The sequence below is a fragment of the Apostichopus japonicus genome, chromosome 8, assembly GCF_037975245.1.
Source record: "Apostichopus japonicus isolate 1M-3 chromosome 8, ASM3797524v1, whole genome shotgun sequence".
NCBI classification, from domain to species: Eukaryota; Metazoa; Echinodermata; class Holothuroidea; order Aspidochirotida; family Stichopodidae; genus Apostichopus; species Apostichopus japonicus.
Window position 1 is genome coordinate 16,926,625 of NC_092568.1, and position 21,001 is coordinate 16,947,625.

The 21,001-nt window shown below is 37.1% G+C and overlaps 2 protein-coding genes across 10 annotated transcripts in view; one reads left to right on the forward strand and one right to left on the reverse strand.

Moving 5' to 3' along the window:
* LOC139970759 (tRNA (adenine(58)-N(1))-methyltransferase non-catalytic subunit TRM6-like) overlaps positions 1 to 3,700 on the reverse strand; it is a 244,428-nt gene extending 240,728 nt beyond the window's left edge. Inside the window, exon 1 of the mRNA XM_071976721.1 lies at positions 3,643 to 3,700. Within this exon, the coding sequence (XP_071832822.1) occupies positions 3,643 to 3,685 (43 nt within the window). The 5' untranslated portion in view covers positions 3,686 to 3,700. The remainder of the gene's footprint in view (positions 1 to 3,642) is intronic.
* The window catches only part of LOC139970760 (uncharacterized), a 79,935-nt gene extending 59,004 nt beyond the window's left edge, over positions 1 to 20,931 (forward strand). For all 9 annotated transcript variants that reach the window (XM_071976729.1, XM_071976727.1, XM_071976731.1 and 6 more), the window contains 8 exons: positions 4,662 to 4,749; positions 7,219 to 7,283; positions 8,171 to 8,454; positions 9,662 to 9,769; positions 11,166 to 11,217; positions 11,902 to 12,010; positions 12,438 to 12,550; positions 17,086 to 20,931. In XM_071976729.1, the coding sequence (XP_071832830.1) occupies positions 4,662 to 4,749; positions 7,219 to 7,283; positions 8,171 to 8,454; positions 9,662 to 9,769; positions 11,166 to 11,217; positions 11,902 to 12,010; positions 12,438 to 12,550; positions 17,086 to 17,114 (848 nt within the window). In that variant the 3' untranslated portion in view covers positions 17,115 to 20,931. The remainder of the gene's footprint in view (positions 1 to 4,661; positions 4,750 to 7,218; positions 7,284 to 8,170; positions 8,455 to 9,661; positions 9,770 to 11,165; positions 11,218 to 11,901; positions 12,011 to 12,437; positions 12,551 to 17,085) is intronic.
* The last annotated feature ends 70 nt before the right edge of the window (positions 20,932 to 21,001 follow it).

The following is a 21,001-nucleotide window of genomic DNA, read 5'->3' on the forward strand; positions in this document are numbered from 1 at the left end:
TTTATTGGTACATTTTGATATGTGCAGGAATTTTTCTTGATCTCTTAGTTGTGAACACTATTGTAAATAACAGTGAATTTGCTTTATATATAGCTGCATATGTATGAAATCACTATGGTTTGGCATGGCTTTGTACATAAGGGTAGAATGAAGGCATGTTTTCTATGCTAGATCAACATCAGCTGGTGTGGCTTTGCATTGTAATGTAAAGTAAGAGCCAAAGCAATGTTTCTATCCTATGACTTAGTACAATCACTAATAGAGTAGTGTATAATTTGAGTGGAATGATTCAGTTATGATATCCTCCCAAAGTATTCAAAATAATTCAAAATCTTATAATGGCCACAATCAGTGTAGCTATGTTTCATGAAAGGTTCTCTCTGAGAAATATCTAGCGACTGATTTGAAATAGATCCAAGATTGGGGAAGTAAACAATGTTTGTGCACTTTAGACGACACATGAGTAGATAAAATTGGACATATCTATTATCTTACATATTAATCCTAATTGGACGTTGTACCATTATAAAGATATGGCACATCAATGCTGCAGTACACATACTGTAATAAAATATCAGTTGTTTGTGTTTACAAAATTGATGCTAGCTAGACTGGTACCTATGATTTGCCTTTAAAAGGTGATTAAAAGATTCATACAGAGGTAAATAAAAAACTGGTTGCTGATAACTGTCCCAAATTTGCGATACATTTTCCCACACTTCTTCATACAGTTGCCATTAACTCTTGTGCATAGTTGTAATACTTCCTAAGACATTCAATGTTAAGGGTGTACATTCTTCTCGATACCACCACTGAAGTTACAGCCGTGAAAATGATGGAATGCAAAGTTAGTTTTACACTAACCAAAAATGTCAATATCTAATTTTACTGTAAATGAATACATTCCAAGGTGATTGTTTGTTTTTGTCATTTTGGCCTAATTCACTTTTGGAGATGTAACTTTCAATCTATCTCAGTCTGTGATACCTCCCACCCCCCACATCCCCCGGGGTAGTCTCAGTGTTCCTCTTGGAGGTGACATTTGGGTCACCTTGTAACTGATATCATTCCTTAAAGCAGAATACCTATTTCCTATGTTGTTTCATTCAACTCAACTACCTATGAAATTTCACACTTAGTTTTCTGTGTTAGTAATCCTTCAAACTGTTATCAGCTCTGCACATGTTTTTTTACAGGCTTGTTTGTGTCCTCTGGGAGGATGAGACTCTAGATAGGAGCTTTACATCAGTTATTGGATTCAAACATTCCTGAACTTCTTCCCCACATATTGATGTTTTCTATTTTTGGAAATTAGTGACATTCCTTTTTTGGAACATTTGTATTCTCATAGGAATACTTTCCCCCTATCCCAAATTCTTCTATTCAAGGCAGTTTTGATCCATTTGTTGACCATAGGCATTCCTATTAGTTGAATCATGTTCATAATGCTGGTTATTATTGATCAGTTTAAAGTACTCAAAGGCATTGAAAACTCGCCCCAAACCGAGTGCCACGCTCTGAAAAAGTTAACTTTCCGTTGCTTGCAAGTGAAGTTTTCTTCTTGTCGCTACAAAATGCAGACAGTAATGAAACGTGATACCTTGTTATCTTTTATGTAGACCTGAGATGTCCATCGCTGCAATGTACTCTGTGTTGTGGGTGTTGACCGTTGCTGTATATATTGACTGTACTAGTGTCTAACTACCGACGGTAGCAAGCTGTGTGTGTATTTTCTGGGATCGATGGTGGTGTCTAACACTTCTGTTACACCTCATTCGAAACTCGGTCAGATTACCGGCATTAGACGTTTCTTTTTGCGCGAGTCTTCACACCCTTTAATTAGAGACAAATTCTTACAATTTATTTTGAGAGGGGGTGGGGGGGGAGGGCGGGGTAGCCAAGACTATGCCACTGCATATGATTTGCTTTCCAGTGTTGTAAACTAATTTGCTTTAGACAATGGTGGAGCAAGCAGTGCTATGTGTAAAATCTGCAGGGAAGTGATGAGGCGATGTAACATCTGTTTAATATCATAAAAAGGTGTAATGAAGTGGATAAGCGACACATTTGTGTGTCTTCCTGCTTTAGTAGGTATTTCCAAAGCATGTAAGCAGTTCAGCAGACTCTGTATAAACTACACCATCCCAGGCATTATTTGAAATGATTTCACGGTTTGTCAGTCTTCAAAAGTAGTCACACATCCTGTTTTGTCGCATTCTTATGGCAACAGTTTTACTAATTCTTGTTCATTGGTTAATGAGTCAAAGCCCATATAAATCCATGGACTGATGAAGCCAAATGCATTCAGGCTGCTTTGTGGAATCCCACATGTGTCATAAATGTGAATTTATGACAGCATCTCCTTTACATTGTATAATCATTAAAAACAGTCAGTTTAAATTAATGCCTTGAAAACGCTTTATGAATTTGTGCCTTCTTTAAGCTGGCAACAGCCGACTGCTCTCAAAAGTTTTGAAGAAAATGAATAATATGTCAAGTTTTGTAGCAACTTTGAGTCAGTTTCTATCAGAAATTCTAATATAACATTATGTAGAAAGCAAACATTTTATGCGCATAAAGACTAGGTATTTAAAATTGAAGTGTGTTGTTATTGTGCATGATAGGAATAATCACAATTAAACAGAATTTGTGCAATTTCGTTTTGGTTTATAAAGGTTTGCTTTGTTGCTCCTCTACCATCGATCATGAACGATATTTTCAATGATATAAACACTCTCAATCCAGCTCCCATGGACAGTGGTGGGGGCAGGGGAGGGGAGGGGAAGGGATGGAGGGAGTTGCATCATGGGTGGGGAAAAAGAGGTAGGAGGGACAACAACTTTTTGTCAAAAGAATTATCTCGCACTACTAAACCAGGAACCCTTACGGGTTGGTTTGAAACCAGTGGCGTAGGAAGGTACTTTGGAGTGGGGGGCTGAAGACTGATGGCCGGCCTGGGGGAGGGGTCTAAGGGGAGGGGGGTGTCCCCCTCCCCTTTGGAATTTTTTGGCATTTCCAGGTGGCCTTTGGTGCAATGTAGCACACTTCAACACCCACAAAACTTTTGCATTTTCACTTGGCCTTAGATGCAATTTGGTGCTCCAAATGAGATTTTTTTCTCATTTGGAAATGAAAAAGGAGTTTTCTGACTTGCGAAGCGGGGTGTCGGAATGATACTTCCGCCCCTCCATATTTTTCACTGGGGGGCTGGCGCCCCCCCTATTCCCCCCGGTTCCTACGCCCTTGTTTGAAACAACTAAAGCCTAGAGTAAATAGCACAAGGCCTCCTGAATGAATGCTCAATATCCTGATTGGACTCATATCAGATAGGATAAGGTTACACCGTTTGAAACAAAGTTTGATGGAATTCACTCGATCGGCCTCACGACCGACCGGTTTGCAGTCATCATAAAGCTTCGTCAGAAATGATTGTTGAACCCCAACAGCTGACGAATAGTCAGGCCGGACAGTTTAAGATAAATAAATATTTAGGTGCCTCATAATGACACATTTAGCTACCTGCATAGAAGCAGATCTTAATTACTCAGAAGTTAACAAGCTGGGAGTCGAATAGGATCGGTTAGGGAAGGAGAAAAACCTCAGTCAAACCACGGTTACATATGGATGATAGTCTCATTTTGGAGAATTTCTGTGAGTAATTAATGGCTTCGGTGTTGAATTTCATTTTGTCTGGAATGTTTGAGGTTTTATTTTCGGATGCAGTGTAGTTTCGTTTAGTTTTATGTTTAAATGATGAAGTTTTTATTTATGGGAAGTATGTCATTGACAACAGATCCTGGAAAGAGTTGTTATTGGTCAAAGCTCTCGGTTGGATTTGTTTCTTTCTGAACTAAAGTAGGAGGAGATAAGTTTGATATTGCTGTGAAAATTGTGGACATTTCTTGGAGGGAAGATCATGGTATTAAAAACCATGTGACAAACTCTGCACAAAAACTAAGTGAATTTTTATATCAGTAGTATTGATTTCATACCACAAAACTCTATACCGTGTCCAAATTTAAATGTTCTTTCTTTCCTTAAATTAAATGTCTGCATTTTCTACCTGTGTGATATGTATGTGTTTGCAATGATATGGTTTGGTTTACTGACTTTTGCACTTCAGGACACATACTCTTTAGAAGACACAAGAATGTGAAAGAGCAAAACATTATTGCCTTCAAAATAAGATTTGGTTGAATTGTTGACTAGCACCTATCCTCCTCCGATCCCCTCCCCCCACCCCCCAAGCAAATAATTAATTGTGTGAGAATCACCAACATCTCACAGGTATGGCTGTATTGCTCAGTTGGTAGAACATAGCACTTGTATTCCTGATGTCACTGGAGTTGTTTATAGTTTGGTCTACTCAGTTTTCTGATGTTGATTTCACATTCATATTTACAGAAGAATATTCATGTTTGCATGTTGTCATGTCACACATGTCAGACCTAACTATGAGTAAAATGTTCATCCTTCAGATAAAGCTTGGAGAACAACTTTTGATTGTCTGAAAAGAACCTGATCACTGACACTCAAGACAACTTTTTTTAAATCGGTCCTATGTTAGGTTAACTCTTAAGTGGAAGTTATTCTGTCTGATATTAAAGTAATTTTGTTTAAAGATAATGAGTGATGTTAATTTTTTGTGTTTTTTGTTGCAGCCCCATCTAGGCCACCTGTACCTACCACAGCACCTCCACAAGCCCCTACTCAGGTACACAATGGACCTTCTATACAAGAAGAGATCAGGTATGGTACTATTTCTGTGTTCTAGCAGATAGTTGTGTTTGCAACATATCATTTTCAGTCACTCAAAACCATTGGTCAGAAAAATTAAAGTTTTAACTCATAGCAATAGTATTTATAACATTTACTTTTCAGTCCTCTCAGGAGTTCCGTTAATTTTTTCTCAGCAAAATTCGAAAACGATTTGAAGAGATTAAGGAATTGTAGGGGTAGAACAGGATTCCAGCCATTGACTTCAGGATTGGATTAATATAAACCTGAGCTCACTGGCTTTAATCCTCTCCAGCCAAAAACATTTCTTTGCCCCTTTCTACTCCGAAATGAGCTTATCACTAGTGGTTTATACTATTTCATTGGAAGAATAGATCTTTTGAAATATATTTTGGAAGTTGTCTAGTTCTGTTTTCTGAAGGATTTTGCCATTCAGGCAATCTGCACAAGGGGTAACCCTTGAACCGAGTCAACACGTAGCACATCTGGTTCTGAAAGTGCATCCAGCTTATACACACGCTCCTTAGCTCTTGTTTAAATGAAAATAGACAATGATTTAGCGAAAGGTGTCAATCCAAAATGTTTTTAAATTTCATTTGATAAATTGAAATTGAAACTTTGATTGGGGGCACTAAGGAAGTGCTTTACAATGGTACAGTGAACGTAAAGCATTAATCTTACCAATTTCCTGTTATAAAGTTATAAAAAGACTTTTAAGCCAAAAGTATGCATTGCTATTATTTACAGCGAGACTAATGGGGGTGATTTAATAACTGTATAGTTTTGGTTATGTTATGGTAATGAGAAGGAAAACTGAAAGGGAAACGTTTATTCATAATTTGAAAATGAAAGATTTTTCTAGAGGAGTGTGTCATCATGAATAAACATGAGGTTATGGCTGGCGGGAGGAGGGGGGGGGGGGGTAGTTGGGCCACCTATTGTTAATGAGATGATGAATAACACATTTATATACATTATCTAGTAAATTCTTATTGTTGTAAACAAAGCTTGCTGTCATATGAAGGTCTCGGCAGACATTTCATTTTGTTTGTGACATCGTTTTCATGCGTTGCTTGGGATGGCTGTGTAAATAGTCTGGTTGCCTTGAAATCAATCTCGGCATCATTTTTCATCTTGGTATCTAGCTGTGCTTGGTGGGCATTCCTAGCATAGCTACCATGAATCTTATCTCTGAGCAGTGACCATAGATGTCTCATTAGGGGAACAGGGTAGGTTGCCTGGCCAGTTTAACTATCAAGTAGTAAGGCTTGTTTCAACCAATATATTCCCAAGTTTTTTAGTCAGAAAAGAGCAGCTTATTCGCTAAGTTCTGAAAGGAGAGGTACGGAATTATTAAACTGAGGTTACTGAGTGTATCACGTTAGGATATACTCACACTAAGGTAAGTTAAGGTAAGGTTAGGTAAGTTCAACATGTAGATATGTGCAAGTTGACCCTTTGCTGTTTATAATTAGGGATAGGAGAATCACATCCTTGTTAGGTTGGTAATGCTGTGCTAGGCCCTAGTGGTAGAATTGCTGACATAGCTTGACAAAAGCAATATAACTTGCAAGTTACCGTTACTCATTTTAGTCGTACGTAATTGAAAGAATTCCGTTTAAAACATACAGAGTAAACAGTAAGTCTGTTAGATTACACTTTTTTCATTGCTTTAGTTTGTTAAATATATGGATCACCAAAAGCTGTACGTGGTAACTAAACCTGTATTATTAGGATTATCCCTATTTAACTTCCTTTAATCCTTTTCTTCTATCCATCTGTTGTGAATTAGAAATTTTAAAGGGCTACAGTCAGATAAACTGTTCTTTGAATGAAATGTTAGATTTCTTATTAATCTTGAACATGGTATAAAACTGAGATGCAAGTCGTTTCGTAAGCAAAAAATAAGTTCCTCCAAAGTATTCCACTCAACAGTCCTATCCAATGTTCTTCCAAACTGTGTTTGGTAAGGTTTGCCATTCTTGTCAAAGATTTTTCAGTGGTCAAACTTGTAGAACAGCTCATATATACTCCACTTTGTTTTTTTGAGGGCACATACACCCACACATGGTTGTAAGTTTCACCTCACTTGTACTGAGATTGTTACTCCATGTTGACTTAAGTACATATCCTATGTTATTGGCATTATTACTCACTTACCTGTCTCCTCACGATTATAACATTCCATCTACCGTGTTTTGTACTTTATGTACAAGCCTTTAACACTTGTAGCATACTCTTCCTACCAATGCCCTCTACAGTCCTCGTCTGTTTAATATACCGACCCTAAAGGTGCGCGTTCAAGTCCTAATCGAATGCCATGAGTTTGGATTGCTGTTTTCTTATTTTAGAGAGTCAACCCTCAGGGAGGTGAACCATCCGTGGCCATGTTCTAGCCACCTTGTCCCAATGTTTCTTCGCTATGTTGTGATCTGTTCATTTTATGACTCTTTCTCGTACATCTCTGTATCTTGTTTTCAGACAAAGACCTCCAGAGACTCAAAACCAACGGACCTCCTCTTCATCGTCAGAACCACCGGCTCTCCGTAAGTTCCGCCCACGCATATTAAATGGTCCCTCACTTGCAATTTGTTTACCTGTCTCCCCCTCCTCTACTGCACTCTGGTGTGATGAAGCTTATGGTAAACCTAGAAAAAATATTGATTCTCTCAAAACTCTCTTCTCTTTAAAGTGTGGTACATTTTTACTTATAACATTTTTACTAATAACAAGTTTTTTTAAGTCACTTTACTATGGGTGTTTTAAGATCTGAAAATTTGGCTTTGGTTAAATGGATGATTGTTGCTGGAATCAACTTCCTTCAAATGGAGAAGATGAATCCAGATAAATACGACAAAAAGCAGGGGTGGCAGAGGGGGGGGGGGTGGGGGGTGGGCGAGGGAAAGGATGTAGTTCATATAATAAATCAGCAAGAAGGAGTAAAGCACACAACATCGATTAAAATCATTGATTTCCTTGTAAAGTGTTCCTATGGTCGGAGATTCAATGTCGCTGCCTGTCTGTCCTACACCATTCTTGTTGTATATACATTGATCATTTACAATGAGATATGGTTTGAAATGACAGACACAGGCATCGTTTGTGATACATGCAATTTTCTGTCATGTCAGTAAGATATTTAACTCATTAATGAGAAAGAACAATAAAATAAAAAGTGAATTTCATGCAAATTAAATTAATGGTTAGTTTAATACCTATCTCCCTACAACATATGCCCTTCACTCCATCAATTAGCCAATAATTAATTTGGTAACAGTGTAGCTCTGTGTCTCCACTTGTATTCCTTGTAGTTTAGTTTACATTACAAACATACTACTACAGATTTATCTTTATATTCCCAGCTTGCATATTAATGACAATATTTGTGATGTCAATAAATGGTGTGCATCTTCTTCATTTCAATCTCCCTCAGCCCCCAGCAGAGTGAGCCCAGATGCCCCGAGTGTTCCAGCCAGTGCCGCACCCCCGGTACCTCCCTCGCAACCACCTGCTGCACCACCAGCGCCTCCTGCAGGGCCACCTGCACCGCCTGCCCCACCACCACCACCTAGTGGAGGTGGCCCACCCCCTCCACCACCCCCACCCCCTCCACCATCTGGAGGAGGAGGCGGAGGCGGAGCTGCTAGTGGCGGGGGCGGACTAGGAGGAGGCCTAGCCGCAGCGTTAGCTGCTACAAAACTAAAGAAGACAGTCAAGGCAAGTATCTTTGTTGATAAGTAGACATCAGTATGTTAATCACTGAATTACATCGTTAAGATCTTCAGAAACACACCATCACAAGGGCATAATATATTCATTTGCATCCGAGAGCAAAACGAAGATCACATATGAGAAACAATTTGTTGAAATTTTTTTTATTGCCTGATGGATTAAGTCAGTGGACTTTTCTTACAATATGCAGTCAAGTTACTTTAATAATGTTTAAATTTGTGAATACTTTGAATAAAAGGATAGACTCAACACAGGAAGTCATCTTAGTGTGCTGGTTGCTTCTTGCCTCTGAAAAAAAAACAACATGGACTTCTAGGAGTGTTAAGGTAATGAGCATAACGTAGATAGGCACATTGGAACCTGAAGACAATCCTCAAAGTTTCAAGTTTATTTGCAAGTACCTGTCAGAAAGCGGCACGTCTCCTCCCAGGTGTAAGGTGTTTGTGATGTAAGGTGCACAGCCAAAGCCTGGACTGCTCGAGACAAATTTTCTACTGCTAATACCACTCTATACTGTCCTACCAAATTGCGCTTCAAAAGCACCTGTACTGACAGTATGAACAATTACTAATACCTCTATCTGATAAAAACAGTATAGTCTTACTGCTGATACTGTCAAATCCAGTGCTTTGAAGCATGATATGAAATACAGTTTTTCAAAATATTTCCAATCTGGGTGACTTTGAATCATTCAACTTGCATATGAATATGATTTACTTGCTCTGGCCAAGAGTATTCTGGCCATGTGAGCTCAAAGATAATGGGCAAGGGGGTACGATAAGCCATCCAAGCAATCAATGCTTATCATTTCATCCCCTGACAACTTGGATAATGTTACACTTTTGTTGATCCTTCTTTGGGAGGGGAGGGAGGGAGGGACCAGACTAAAAAAGCATATGCTTATTCTGGTTCCCTACCATCACATCTCTGTTGTTTATCCTACATTAGCGTCAGCCTGAGCAAACGATCCAAACCATGTCTTATCTATGCATGTATACGTAAAATAGTAACGAACGGTAGATTTTTTTTTGGTATTTTGGATGTTGTGAATGGTAGAAATAAATAAACTAGAACTATACTGAAACTAAACTTGATCTGCATCGAACGCCATCCTCCACCCACCCACCCACCCACCTCATTAACATGTCTAGTAATAGTTATCCACTGACCTTCTGTCTGCTTCAATTAACAGGAGGAGGGCGGGGATGCACCACCACCAGCTAAAAAAGGAGGCGGAATGCAAGACATGATGAGTGAAATCCAGATGAAACTAAAGAAGAGGCAGCAGACACAAAATACTGTAAGTACTATTCATGCTAACTGACCTGATTTATATATTTAAATATTGATATCAAGGGTAGGAGCACATCTCATGATGGAAACTATACATTTCTTGTACAACGCTAACTCACTCGCTTACAGCCTAAAATAATGTGTAAACACCTTGAAATAAAGTCCAGAGATTTCTCATATTTATTACAAATAACCTCCCCCCCCCCTCCCCCCAAAAAACAAATATACAAAACAACAGTTCACCAAAGCATATACTCTAATGAATTACAGGTTAATTGACAATGGCATATACCCTCAACCCTCCCAAACTTTTAATCGGTACAAGTGGCATCTGATGGTTGTGACATCACGTGATGGTGACAAGTGATGGTTGTGACATCCCGTATTGACTTTGTGTCCATAAATCCAACCTCGGTTGCCCATAGAACAATGTACAGAAGGATCTTTGGCAAATTTATAGTTGTTGAAATAAGACTTCAAAGAAGATTTTTAGCCATTCCAATTTCCTTATACATATACTGATTATACTTTTCTTAACTTCTCTAGCACTCCATTAGCAAGTTACATTTGTATACATACTTAAGTGACAGTACCAAACCGCGGTTATAGCACAAAGAAATATAAAAATCCACTTCAAAACAGGAAAAGTGAGAATGAAGTCTTTTCTATTTCTCACATATGTGTCAGTACACGAGAACTATTTTATGTCTCAATGTTGCCAATGCAAAAGGAAATATCTGGTTCTCACACATATGCTGACAACCTATAGCAAGTATTTCTGGCATATATTGTAACAAAGAAGAACTGCATGGTGTCATAATCAAACATTTCGTAAATGTTCTATAGAGCCTCATAGCTGTAAATATAATTCTTTCACATGTTAGCAATTTCCAAAAAGCAATTTTTCTCACTAGCCAGGTTTTCTTCCAAGTGTTGCCCTTACAATGATATTCAATGATGGAACAAGGTTTGAGAGACAGTTGCAAGTTGAACTGCTTTGAGTGTTAGGAGGTTTGGTTATTGTTTAATTAACTTACATTGGTCTTAACATGTTTTTAATTTTTTTAATTTCTGGAAACATTTTTAGTGACATGTATTAAAAATTAAATTTGTAAAATATGTTTTGACCTTGCCACAATCTAGTGTTATAATACTCAAACCCCCAAAAGGAAAACTTAATGAATATTTGATGGAGAGCATAATCAAATAACATGTGAATATTACGTGGTTTGGTCAGAACGTCACAAATATATGTGTGAGAAACTTGTGCTTTTTACGGGTGCATTCTATTCATTCTTTGCACCATCTGTACATTTCATAAATAATTTTAATTACTCAGTAAATGGATTCTGTGGTATGTTCTTCAACTCTCTGTAAGTATGAGGTGTTTGTTTATCTTGCAGGAGGAGGCCAAACCACCTGGGAGGACCTCACCACCACCTGTTCAAAACAAAGGTACATCTATGCTACTGTCATTATCCATTTATTATCTCATCTCAGTTATCGTAAATATTTCTGTTTGCAGTCGACAAAATGAAAGCGACTTATCACCCAGTGACGTTCTCTTTGAAGATTACAACTCAATTTCAATGAAGAACTACGACTATTATCACTAACAAATACCTACCTTTTTAATAAAGAAGGGTTAATGTCTACTAAATATCCATGAGTATATGGAAATCTTGATGATGGTAGGGGGCTTACTAGTTCAATATGACAGCATCCCCTGCATCCTTCCCCCTCCCCCCTGTCTGCCTGTCACCAGTCCCCTTGCCCTGTCACCTGTCCCCTCCCCCTGTCACCTCTTACTACTTCCCTTCCATTTTCAATTATTGTCAGCTGCTTCTTGTTTTACTTGGTAAAGAGAAGTAGTAGTTTTCAAAGCATTATCAAAACTTGATCCCATTTTGTATTATATGCACTCTCAAGCAAAGGAATTTGACCAAAAAGGGGGAGGGGGGAGGGCTACCCCTCCCTTAAAACCCTCACCCAGACTACTGACTCGCCTTAGCCACGTGAAGTAGAATGTGGTATGGTTATTATAGTAGTAAGATACAATCATCTGTTTACAGTCATTATTTTTTCTTCGCCCTCAATTGCGGGAATTTCAGAGTCATCAACTTTTCTTTCCTCGTACAGACACCAACAGGAAACCCTGGGAGAGGAACAACCCAGCACCTGTAGCCAATAGGACAAAGGTCAATGGGGTACCGGATGGCAGCAGTTCTCCAAAGATCAGTAGAGTTGCGTAAGTTGCAGTAGACTAGAAAGTGGGAAAACGTTTCTAAACAAACCACTTATCAGCATTGTTGTCAACTCAGTGACGGTGTCTCACATTCTTAAATGGAAGGCAGTCAGTTTCATCAAAGTTTTGACGAAAAAATTGGTGAAGGAGTTTATGGTGTTTGCTTTATCGTCTGTTTATCGGTCATGCTAATTCTCTGCTCTTTCCTATAACGACTGTACTCGATTGAAATTGATCAACAACTAATAGTCCTAGACTTTAAAACATAGCATTTTCTTGTTTCTATTGCTAGTTCCTGCAGGGATAGAATAGTTGTGTTTATGACTGTTCAAGGTTTTGTTGTTGTGTTAGTGTTCGTGTTTGTGTGTATGTGGGTGCGTGTCTCAGATACTTGCCTTTTCACTGGTCGATTATTCCATTCAATAAACAGGCGGCGAGGATCAATGCAGAACGGCAACGACAGCGACCTTGAAAAGATGAAACAGGAGATCCTGACCGAGATGAGGAAAGAAATGCAGAAATTGAAAGTAGAAATTATTGATGGTGAGTTTCCCTTCTTTCCCATCCGACAATATTAATATAGATATTTCCCACCATACTCTCACTTTGGAATAAGAGTAATAATAAATGTTCCAATTACATTGTCCTCAAACATCTATATAGAGAAAGGAACCAAACAAAACAAGAAATTGGTGTAGACACAACTCCATGTTACATCATCTTCCAGGAAATCAGGGTCAGAGAATAAACGTAATTTTATTGCCACTGCAAGAAGAATTTTTTGCTTCATATTTGATACACAAAAACACTGATACTTGATGTAATATAATATAAGAATTTGCTTTTAGTATATAACAGCATTTGAAACATAGGTAGTAGAAAAATCAAATCCTGGAAGTTTGATTTTTTATTTGTTATCCATTTTTGGGGGGGCTTAAAAGAGTTACTTTAAAGATATGAGGGTTGAAATTGTGACAATTCCTTATCAAGAGAGAAAATTTGGAGTCCAGATCATGCCTCAGTGTCTAAATAAAATTTATAAAAACAGTATACTCCTTTAAAGAATGCAAACTATTTGGGACGATCCTTCTTGGCAGATTCAGTATTGCCAGTTGCTACTCTGATAATGTGATATAAATTTTATAACTCTTTTCAAAACTTTCAGCTTATATAAACTTTGAGCTTAGTGTAAATCCAACACCATTGGTCATTAGTGACTTGTAGATACATTGTTAACTTGCTACTTGGGAAAGCAAAATCTCAGGTGTATTTCTGTTGGCTTTTTGTTTGCTTGTGACAAGCTTAACTAAATAGGGTGTTTTAAACTAGAGACCGTCTCATCTACTTTTATTGATGAAACCGTTGATGTTTAAAGGGTGAGCTTGTCTCAATATAAAAGGGAACTTGGAAAAGTAACTTTGCAATGTTAGTTCTTGTTCTGAGTGGTATTCCACATATCAAAACTATATTATTTCCAAGACTACATCCTTGAAGTTAATTTTGTGTGAGGTATAACAGTTGACTTTTTCTAAGCAATTAAGAAAAAACAACTTGTAGAGTTTTATTCTATTCCTGTTTTCTCTAAATGGCCAAAAGTGTTCATATATTCAGTATGAAAATATCAAATAAAAAACCTGAAGAAAATTGTCATGTAATAAGAAAATCGAGATTAACGTCACTAATCTTTGCTTTTAAAAATAAAACGGAAATGAACAGAACACATAGCAATTAACTTCTGTTTAGCAATCTTAATATCATGTGAGTTAACTGGCTAAAAACACATTATGGACTTTCTGTACACCATTGAGTTTTGGTACCAAACCAGTCTATGCTCCATACGGTGCAAATTAAATGCCCGACCGAGGAAACACATCCTGCAGTCCCATAGCAGGAATTCTGGGTTGGAGGTGCACAACCCATTGTTTTAAGGAGGGGAAGTTCACCACACTGGTATAAAATGCTGACAGATATTACCTGAAGTTAGTGAAGTGGTTGGCTCACACAGGCTGTCTGAGAAGTGTTAAGTGATTCATTTCACTGGTATCGTGACCATAGGCATAGGAGCCCAATTTGATTTGGGGGGGGGGGGGCTGTAACGACTTACCTGAAAAAATATAACCAAAATTTTTCGCATGCTTCGCGCGCATTCATCATGTTCATGTGCATATCATATAGACATGAATCGTTTCTAACATCGCATGCCAATAACATACAATCATTTGCCATGTTATTACCCTACCATATTGGTTAGAATTCTAGGGGGAGTCGTTACAATAATGATGATAATAATAATATCAGTTTAACCATTGAAAAGCACATTGCAAATTATTTTTCTTTCAGTAGGTGCCCGAAAAATTCTCATCATATTGCCCAAATTTTCACACAAAAATTTGATGGGGGGGGCTGCAGCCCCCCCCGCCTCCTATGCTAATGATCGTGACAAGAAGCAGTAATTTGAATATGGCATTGTAAACAATGATATGGGAATGAGTCGCCTCTTTGGTGGGACACAGTTTGGAAGCAAGGGAGGAAAAAAACCTTTCTAGTATTTTTTTTCCATTTTAATGGTATCCTATCTCGACAGTTCAAACAAGATTTATTTGCCTCTGTTTGAAGGAATTCGGTTATCAACATTCTCTGTCCGTCTTATCATGTTTAAATCTTGAGTGTTTGATTATCTCTTTTAAGATGTTTGTGCATATATCTCTTGCTATGTAGGAGATTTAGGAGGATATTATGATACTGAAACATCTGCTTCCAAGCAATAGTTAATGGATAAAAATTCTGGGTTTTGTTTTGCTCTCCAGGACATAAAAGCTGGATATTCTTAAGTAATAGAATTCAAATTCTAGTGTCTTTCAAAGACAATTAAGAAGCAGAATTACAAAATGTATTACAAATAAATTGGTTGTTTTGCTTCTACTGACCCTCCCTTTGTCACATGCTAAGGGAAGGCTCGCAAATTTAACCGGCGATGATCGAAGGCCCAACCGTTGCTATCCAGTGTAATGAGCACCGCAACCAGCTGGTAATGAGTCATGCTTGAACGCACACATTTCCTGAGTCGGTGGACAGTTGTATGCACTTGACTATGAGACCACAAATTAAGCCTCTTATGCACAAAAGAAGACCAGACAATGAACTGGTCACTTTGGTCCAGGATGTACACAAAAGGGTTATTGAATTTTCTCTGCAGGTTGGAGAAGTGTTTATCAATGAAGCTACTACATATACATTACCGCCCAGATTAAATCAGCCGTGTCATCGTGTATCGTGACAAAATATGAGGAGTAATATCGTTTCCATTACGCCTATAGCAGATACCTAACATAATATCGGGCGTCGCATCGTGGTCATAATATCATGATGGTGTGTTTATCATTTCGCTGGCACTTTATACTATCGTAATGTTATAGTTTTAGCGCGAATTACGTTGCAGAACGATCGATCTTTTCATCGTGATTTGAAAGAATTGGGGAAGGCTTCTTTCCGCAGTAAATGAAAACATCAACACAACGCTATGTGCGATAGATTCATTGCAAATTCTGATCAAAAAGTTTGGTGTGTCACCAAAATTAATTGTCAATCAACATACAAGTTTCATAATCGCAAAACTAGTACGATGGGCCTAATGAACATACTGTACTCGTCCAAACTCCTTCACACAAAAAAGTCGGTTTTCATGAAGGTTTCATAAAATCGACATATAGCTAGGGTAGGAAAATATTAATTTAACCACATTAACGAAAGTTGTTCTATTATCCAAATAAAATACATGTTTCTCGTACTGAGATCTGAAGGGAAAAAACGGGCTACAATTTTTATTCTTTTCATGCTCTAATACTAGTTTGGAATATGTGGCAACCTTTACAAAATAATTTTTAAGGATAGTTAGATTTCTTGTAATCCGAATAGAGACACAGGAATCAGGAAAAGGGAGGCCCCTTGCGCGGACGAGAAACATGTTTTGTTTTTAACCGGCCCTGCTTCAAAGTTGTTGGGTGGAATTTTTTTCCTTTTCCATTGAGTATCCAAATTTATTCCTTAATATTTTTTAGTAACTTAGCAAGCAAAATTGGAATGGAAAACATTCTTCTCTTTGATAAGTTTCGTAATTTATCATACGCATGTTTCGCTCTTGATAAAATGGTAATCAAATAATTTGCGTAAATGGGACTTACGAAAAAGACAACACACATACGTGAGGATATAAATCAACTCAGTTCTTTTATGAAACAATTATGAAGTAACAAAATTCTGTTCTGGACTTTGTTGTTGATGTACAAGTTGGTTGCCGAAACTTCGAGGCTGTCCTGTAAAAAAGTCTTACAGAATCTATTAAGAATTAATACACAACATGTGGTATATTTGTTTCTTCTTTATGAATCAAATCATCTACTAAGAGAAAAGAGAGATGGATCAGTGTTAGTGAATGAAAATACTTTGTACAGGAAAGAAAGTCTGAAAGTATTTTGAAACATTCGATACGAAAATAGTGTATGGTGATTTCAACTCGTTCTTGAAATAAATCTCCTTCTACTGTGGTCAGAGTGCCATTGTTATGTAAAAAGCACAGACCAGGAAAAGCCAAGTATCGCATTTGTTTAAAAACAATAGCTGCGCTTCTGTGTTGGGAGCTCAATGCTCATTACTTTCATGGAGTTTCTGTGGGTGTGTGCACTCAAGCGTGAGCGATATGCAGGCTGCATAATGAGCAGTGGTGTGCTGCTGGCTGGGCCTTCGATCATCGCCGGTTAAGTTTGCGAGCCTTCCTTAAGTAAGTTCCTCCGTTAGGCAAAGGTCCCCTGTCATGTATATGTTACTGTCCGTGTACATGTCGGAAATCGTTTGGCCCTTTCAACTAATGGGACAGGAGGAGGTGGTGGGGGTGGGGGGGTGTATAGGAAATGAGGATGATTTTCAAATCGTTGAACAAAATTTGCCATGTTACATCTATCAATAAAATTAAAAGAGGTTTTGTTATTCTTAAAATTCTATTTATGCAACCGTTCCAAGTTACCCCATCTACTTCATAAATATCATATCTCTTCCTTTTTTTTGTTTCTGGTTTCTCACAGCCATCAAACAGGAACTAGGCAAAAGTTAAGGATAAACCCGACCAACGAACAGCAAGTTATAAGCAGTGAAAATGTAGACCCAGGGCTCGGAGAAAGCTGTCGACAAAGATCACAAATGGGCTACCTAAAGTACCTGCAGTTTGGAGATTGGACCATCCATAGTCCAAACAGTGTCCAACAAGCTGCTGGAAGGCAACACAACTATGCCTACGTTTAAGATTCCAGAGCCTTCTCCCTCCCTGTCTGCAAACAGAGAGATCTGCTGTTGAAACCTATGAACGCTAACATGTGTCAGTAGGGGAGGATATGCAGATAGTCTTTTTTTTGTTTTTGTATTACACTGACGTAGAGATGCAAATTGCCAACTGTCTATATATATGCAATTTGTAAATGAGACTAAAATAAAAGCAAAGCACAGAGTATTTTATACTGTCCACATTTTTCATGCATATGTAAACAAGGATTTTTTTTATATATATATATATATATACCAGATGAAAATTCCTACAGTGATAATACAAATATTGCAACATAATTGAGAGGCATGGGGTGGGGATGAGGGGGGAGGGGAGCAAAGTAAAATGTAGTATCTTTTCCTGTAAATCATCATATTTTCAGTAGTTCCTAAATCTAGTTTTATCCAGAATATTGGATCGTTTGTGTATATTGGCATAGGTCTGGAAATTTTGCAGAATATGTTCTTCTTTACACCCAGTACGTAGAAATAACTGCCCTTTTTTCTACTCCTGTGTGCCCTGCAAAATTTTCATCATAAAAATAATGTAGTTGTTAGTTTTATATCAAGGTTAACCCATTTGTTCGGAACATTGGCAAAGAGAGCCATACTCAAGAACCATTAACAAGAACATTTTAAACCATAAAAATAAAAATATATATATCTTTGGTAAATCCATAACATTTATACATTTACGTTGTGGTATTGGCTGCTTAACTGAGGTATAAATGATTTAGTTTGGTTTTGGGTTGTGCTTTTTAATCAGGAGTGGATCTCTATTACCTTTAAGAAAAGTCAGTTTTCAGTCTTATTTGGGGAGCAAAAAGTATTGTATAAGTATTTCTTTTATTGTGATAATTATGATTATTATTTCTTTCTTTTTTTTTCAAATCACATAAGCATTCTCTTTCTTTACCTTTTGTTATTTTATAATGTAGTGTAAAAATATCTAAATATGTAGTTTACATGTAGCCTTGTATCTAGGGTATGAAGGGTATTAATTATGTGCCTATATCTAAATCAAATCTAAGTCTTGTGTTTTTTTTAATCCTTCCTTTCTTTAGATAACTTTTTGACACTCTCTCTCTCTTTATCTGTTTTTAATCTTTATTATGATGTTGTTTAATTTTTGTCATACAAACTTTTTTTGGTGAGCTTCAACTGTTTGTGATTTACAAACTACTTGAAGGATGATCTCATAGTTGTCCAAATTATGAAGTAATGCATTAACTGATTTCTTTCAAAATTTTACCAAATTTTATTTATGTTTCTGGTCATGTTTGTTAGAAGATAAAAATGCACAAGAATTTCTTCTTTAAAGTAGTACTTAATATTAAAATGTTTACAGAGAAAAGCAGTTTGATTGTTTGTTGCTCAAAAAGCCCAAAATTTTATGTTTCTTGATTTGAACTTACCCAGAAGCAGTTCCTTTTGCGGCTTTCATTTATAACATCCTGTTACTATATTGAATATGAAGAGTATGAACAAGCTTTGTCATATATTTTAACTTCCTTGCTATACCTCACTTTGTTGCATTTATTATTGTTGTTGCTTTGTTTTCATAAAATTTCACTGCAAAGGCTAAAACAAAGCAATAAATGATTGGCCATGTTGATTTGTCTACAATGCTGTAATGTCATGCATGGCCCACACATGGCCCCCAGAGTACCCATTTTGAGAGCATTAATATATATATATCTAAGGGCAGCGGTAGTCATAAAGAACAGTTGGAAAATGGTAACATAATATATTTCTTTCTTGCAGTAAATATATAGAAACTTACTAAAGACTATTCCATAAATTGCAAACAGTTTTTTGCTTCTGGAAATAACATAATAATCTTTCATAATTTTTTTTTTATATAATGACTAAAATTCCTGTAAATTTAATTTGTATAGATAATTAAATAGAGCAGTGGCAGAGATTTACATAAGCAATACATGTACATAGTCGAGGGATGATTTCAAAAGGTACGGAGCGACCGATTAATTGGAGTCGGGGGAAAGATTTCATATTACTTTGAGGAGAAGCGAACCCAAAGGTTGGTGTTTATCTGTGGCAGAATTTCCATGTGAAGAACAACAGCACGATGAAGAAAATTGTCGAGCCATCTTTGAGATATGATGTTGTAAAAAAATCATGTGAAGATGTGTCCATTTTGTCAGTATGTGATGTCACAGTGTCACTAGAAGGTTGCAAAATCCTCTGCTTTAAAGGATAATGATTCTTCCAATTAATTACCCATGCATGTGTGCAACATCTGTTGTGTTTTAAATATGTGATGGGGCGGTTTAAAATGACTAAGTGCAACATCTATTGTGTTTGAAGTATGTTTGAAGTATGTGTGAAGGAGGTCAAAATTGATGGACAGATGCCACACACAATGTTTTTAGATGTGGAGCCTACAGCTTTAGATTAGCATCCTTTCAATTGGGAGAAGACTACACTGTATTCCGAATTAGAGTTGAAAGTTTTTCTTTGTGTTTGTTTCTTGTTAAAAAGCATTTATAGGGGGAGGGGGGGGGGTGGATGTTTCACATAAAATGTGAAACCTTTAAACATTATCTGATTCCAAAATAAATTTATAATATTGAGTTCTGTAACAAGATTTTGCATTCACAATGCCAAAAATAGAAAGTAAGAAAGACAAACCTCGAGGACATTACACCTCATGATATCTCGATGACATCATACATTGCACAACATTGCGACCACCTCGCTCTACTTTTGAAGTCTTCATAATCTTGCAATAAGAGAATCCGGTTTTGGTCCGTTTTTTCAAACTAGACATCTGTCAGAATAGTTTAAGATGATAACTAAGGTTCACGCCCCTTTATCCATCAGGCGAGCTGCAAGGCGCACAATGGTAATTTTTCAGCGCTCGGTTTTTGCATGAAATAATTCGTCATCGCTTTTCGACATAGATTGGTTTTACCTGTTTGGTTAGACCCCTTAAATTCTAGCTGCTGGCATCACTTAGTATGCTCACTTTACTGTGGAAGGACTAACATTTGAATTTATTAGTCCTGACTACGTTAAGATCTCAATGAGTTCAAGAGATACATATGTACCCAGCTACTGGCTTTTTTGATGTTGTGTCTTCAATTTATGAGGCTTTGGGGCACCATTTTATCTTCAAACAGTTTTTCTTTGATATTATATTGGTAAACAATTACAAAGTTAAAATCTTAGACTTAGGAACTTAGGACTTGTACTTTGTGGCTATGAAGTATTTCACAACTTCTGAAGTCTTACTCTGGTGGTAAACATTAACTTTAGTATTATTTATTGTTTAGGGATGGGATGAGGGGGGGGGGGGCATAAGGGGTACGATAGTTTTATTGGTTGTGTCCAGTTCATGATGTATGACTTATAATTGCTTTTCCTTCATCTTGGCATTACTTTTATCTAGCAGTTTGTATCAATTGTAAAATTGGCCAAGTACTGCTTCAGTGTTTCTTTTTTATCACCTTTTCTAACAAACATGGTCGTTTTTTTTTCCTTTAATGGTGTAGTTAAAGCCTCAAATAATTAATAATAAATATGAAAAAAAAAAAAAACATTTGGTGCATTTTGCTTCCAATTAGAATAAAATAATATAGCAAAACGAGTGACTATGTCTTCATTTCTTCTGTTCCTTTGTATATGAATCTCTTAAATATCACTGTTGTAAGGATGAAT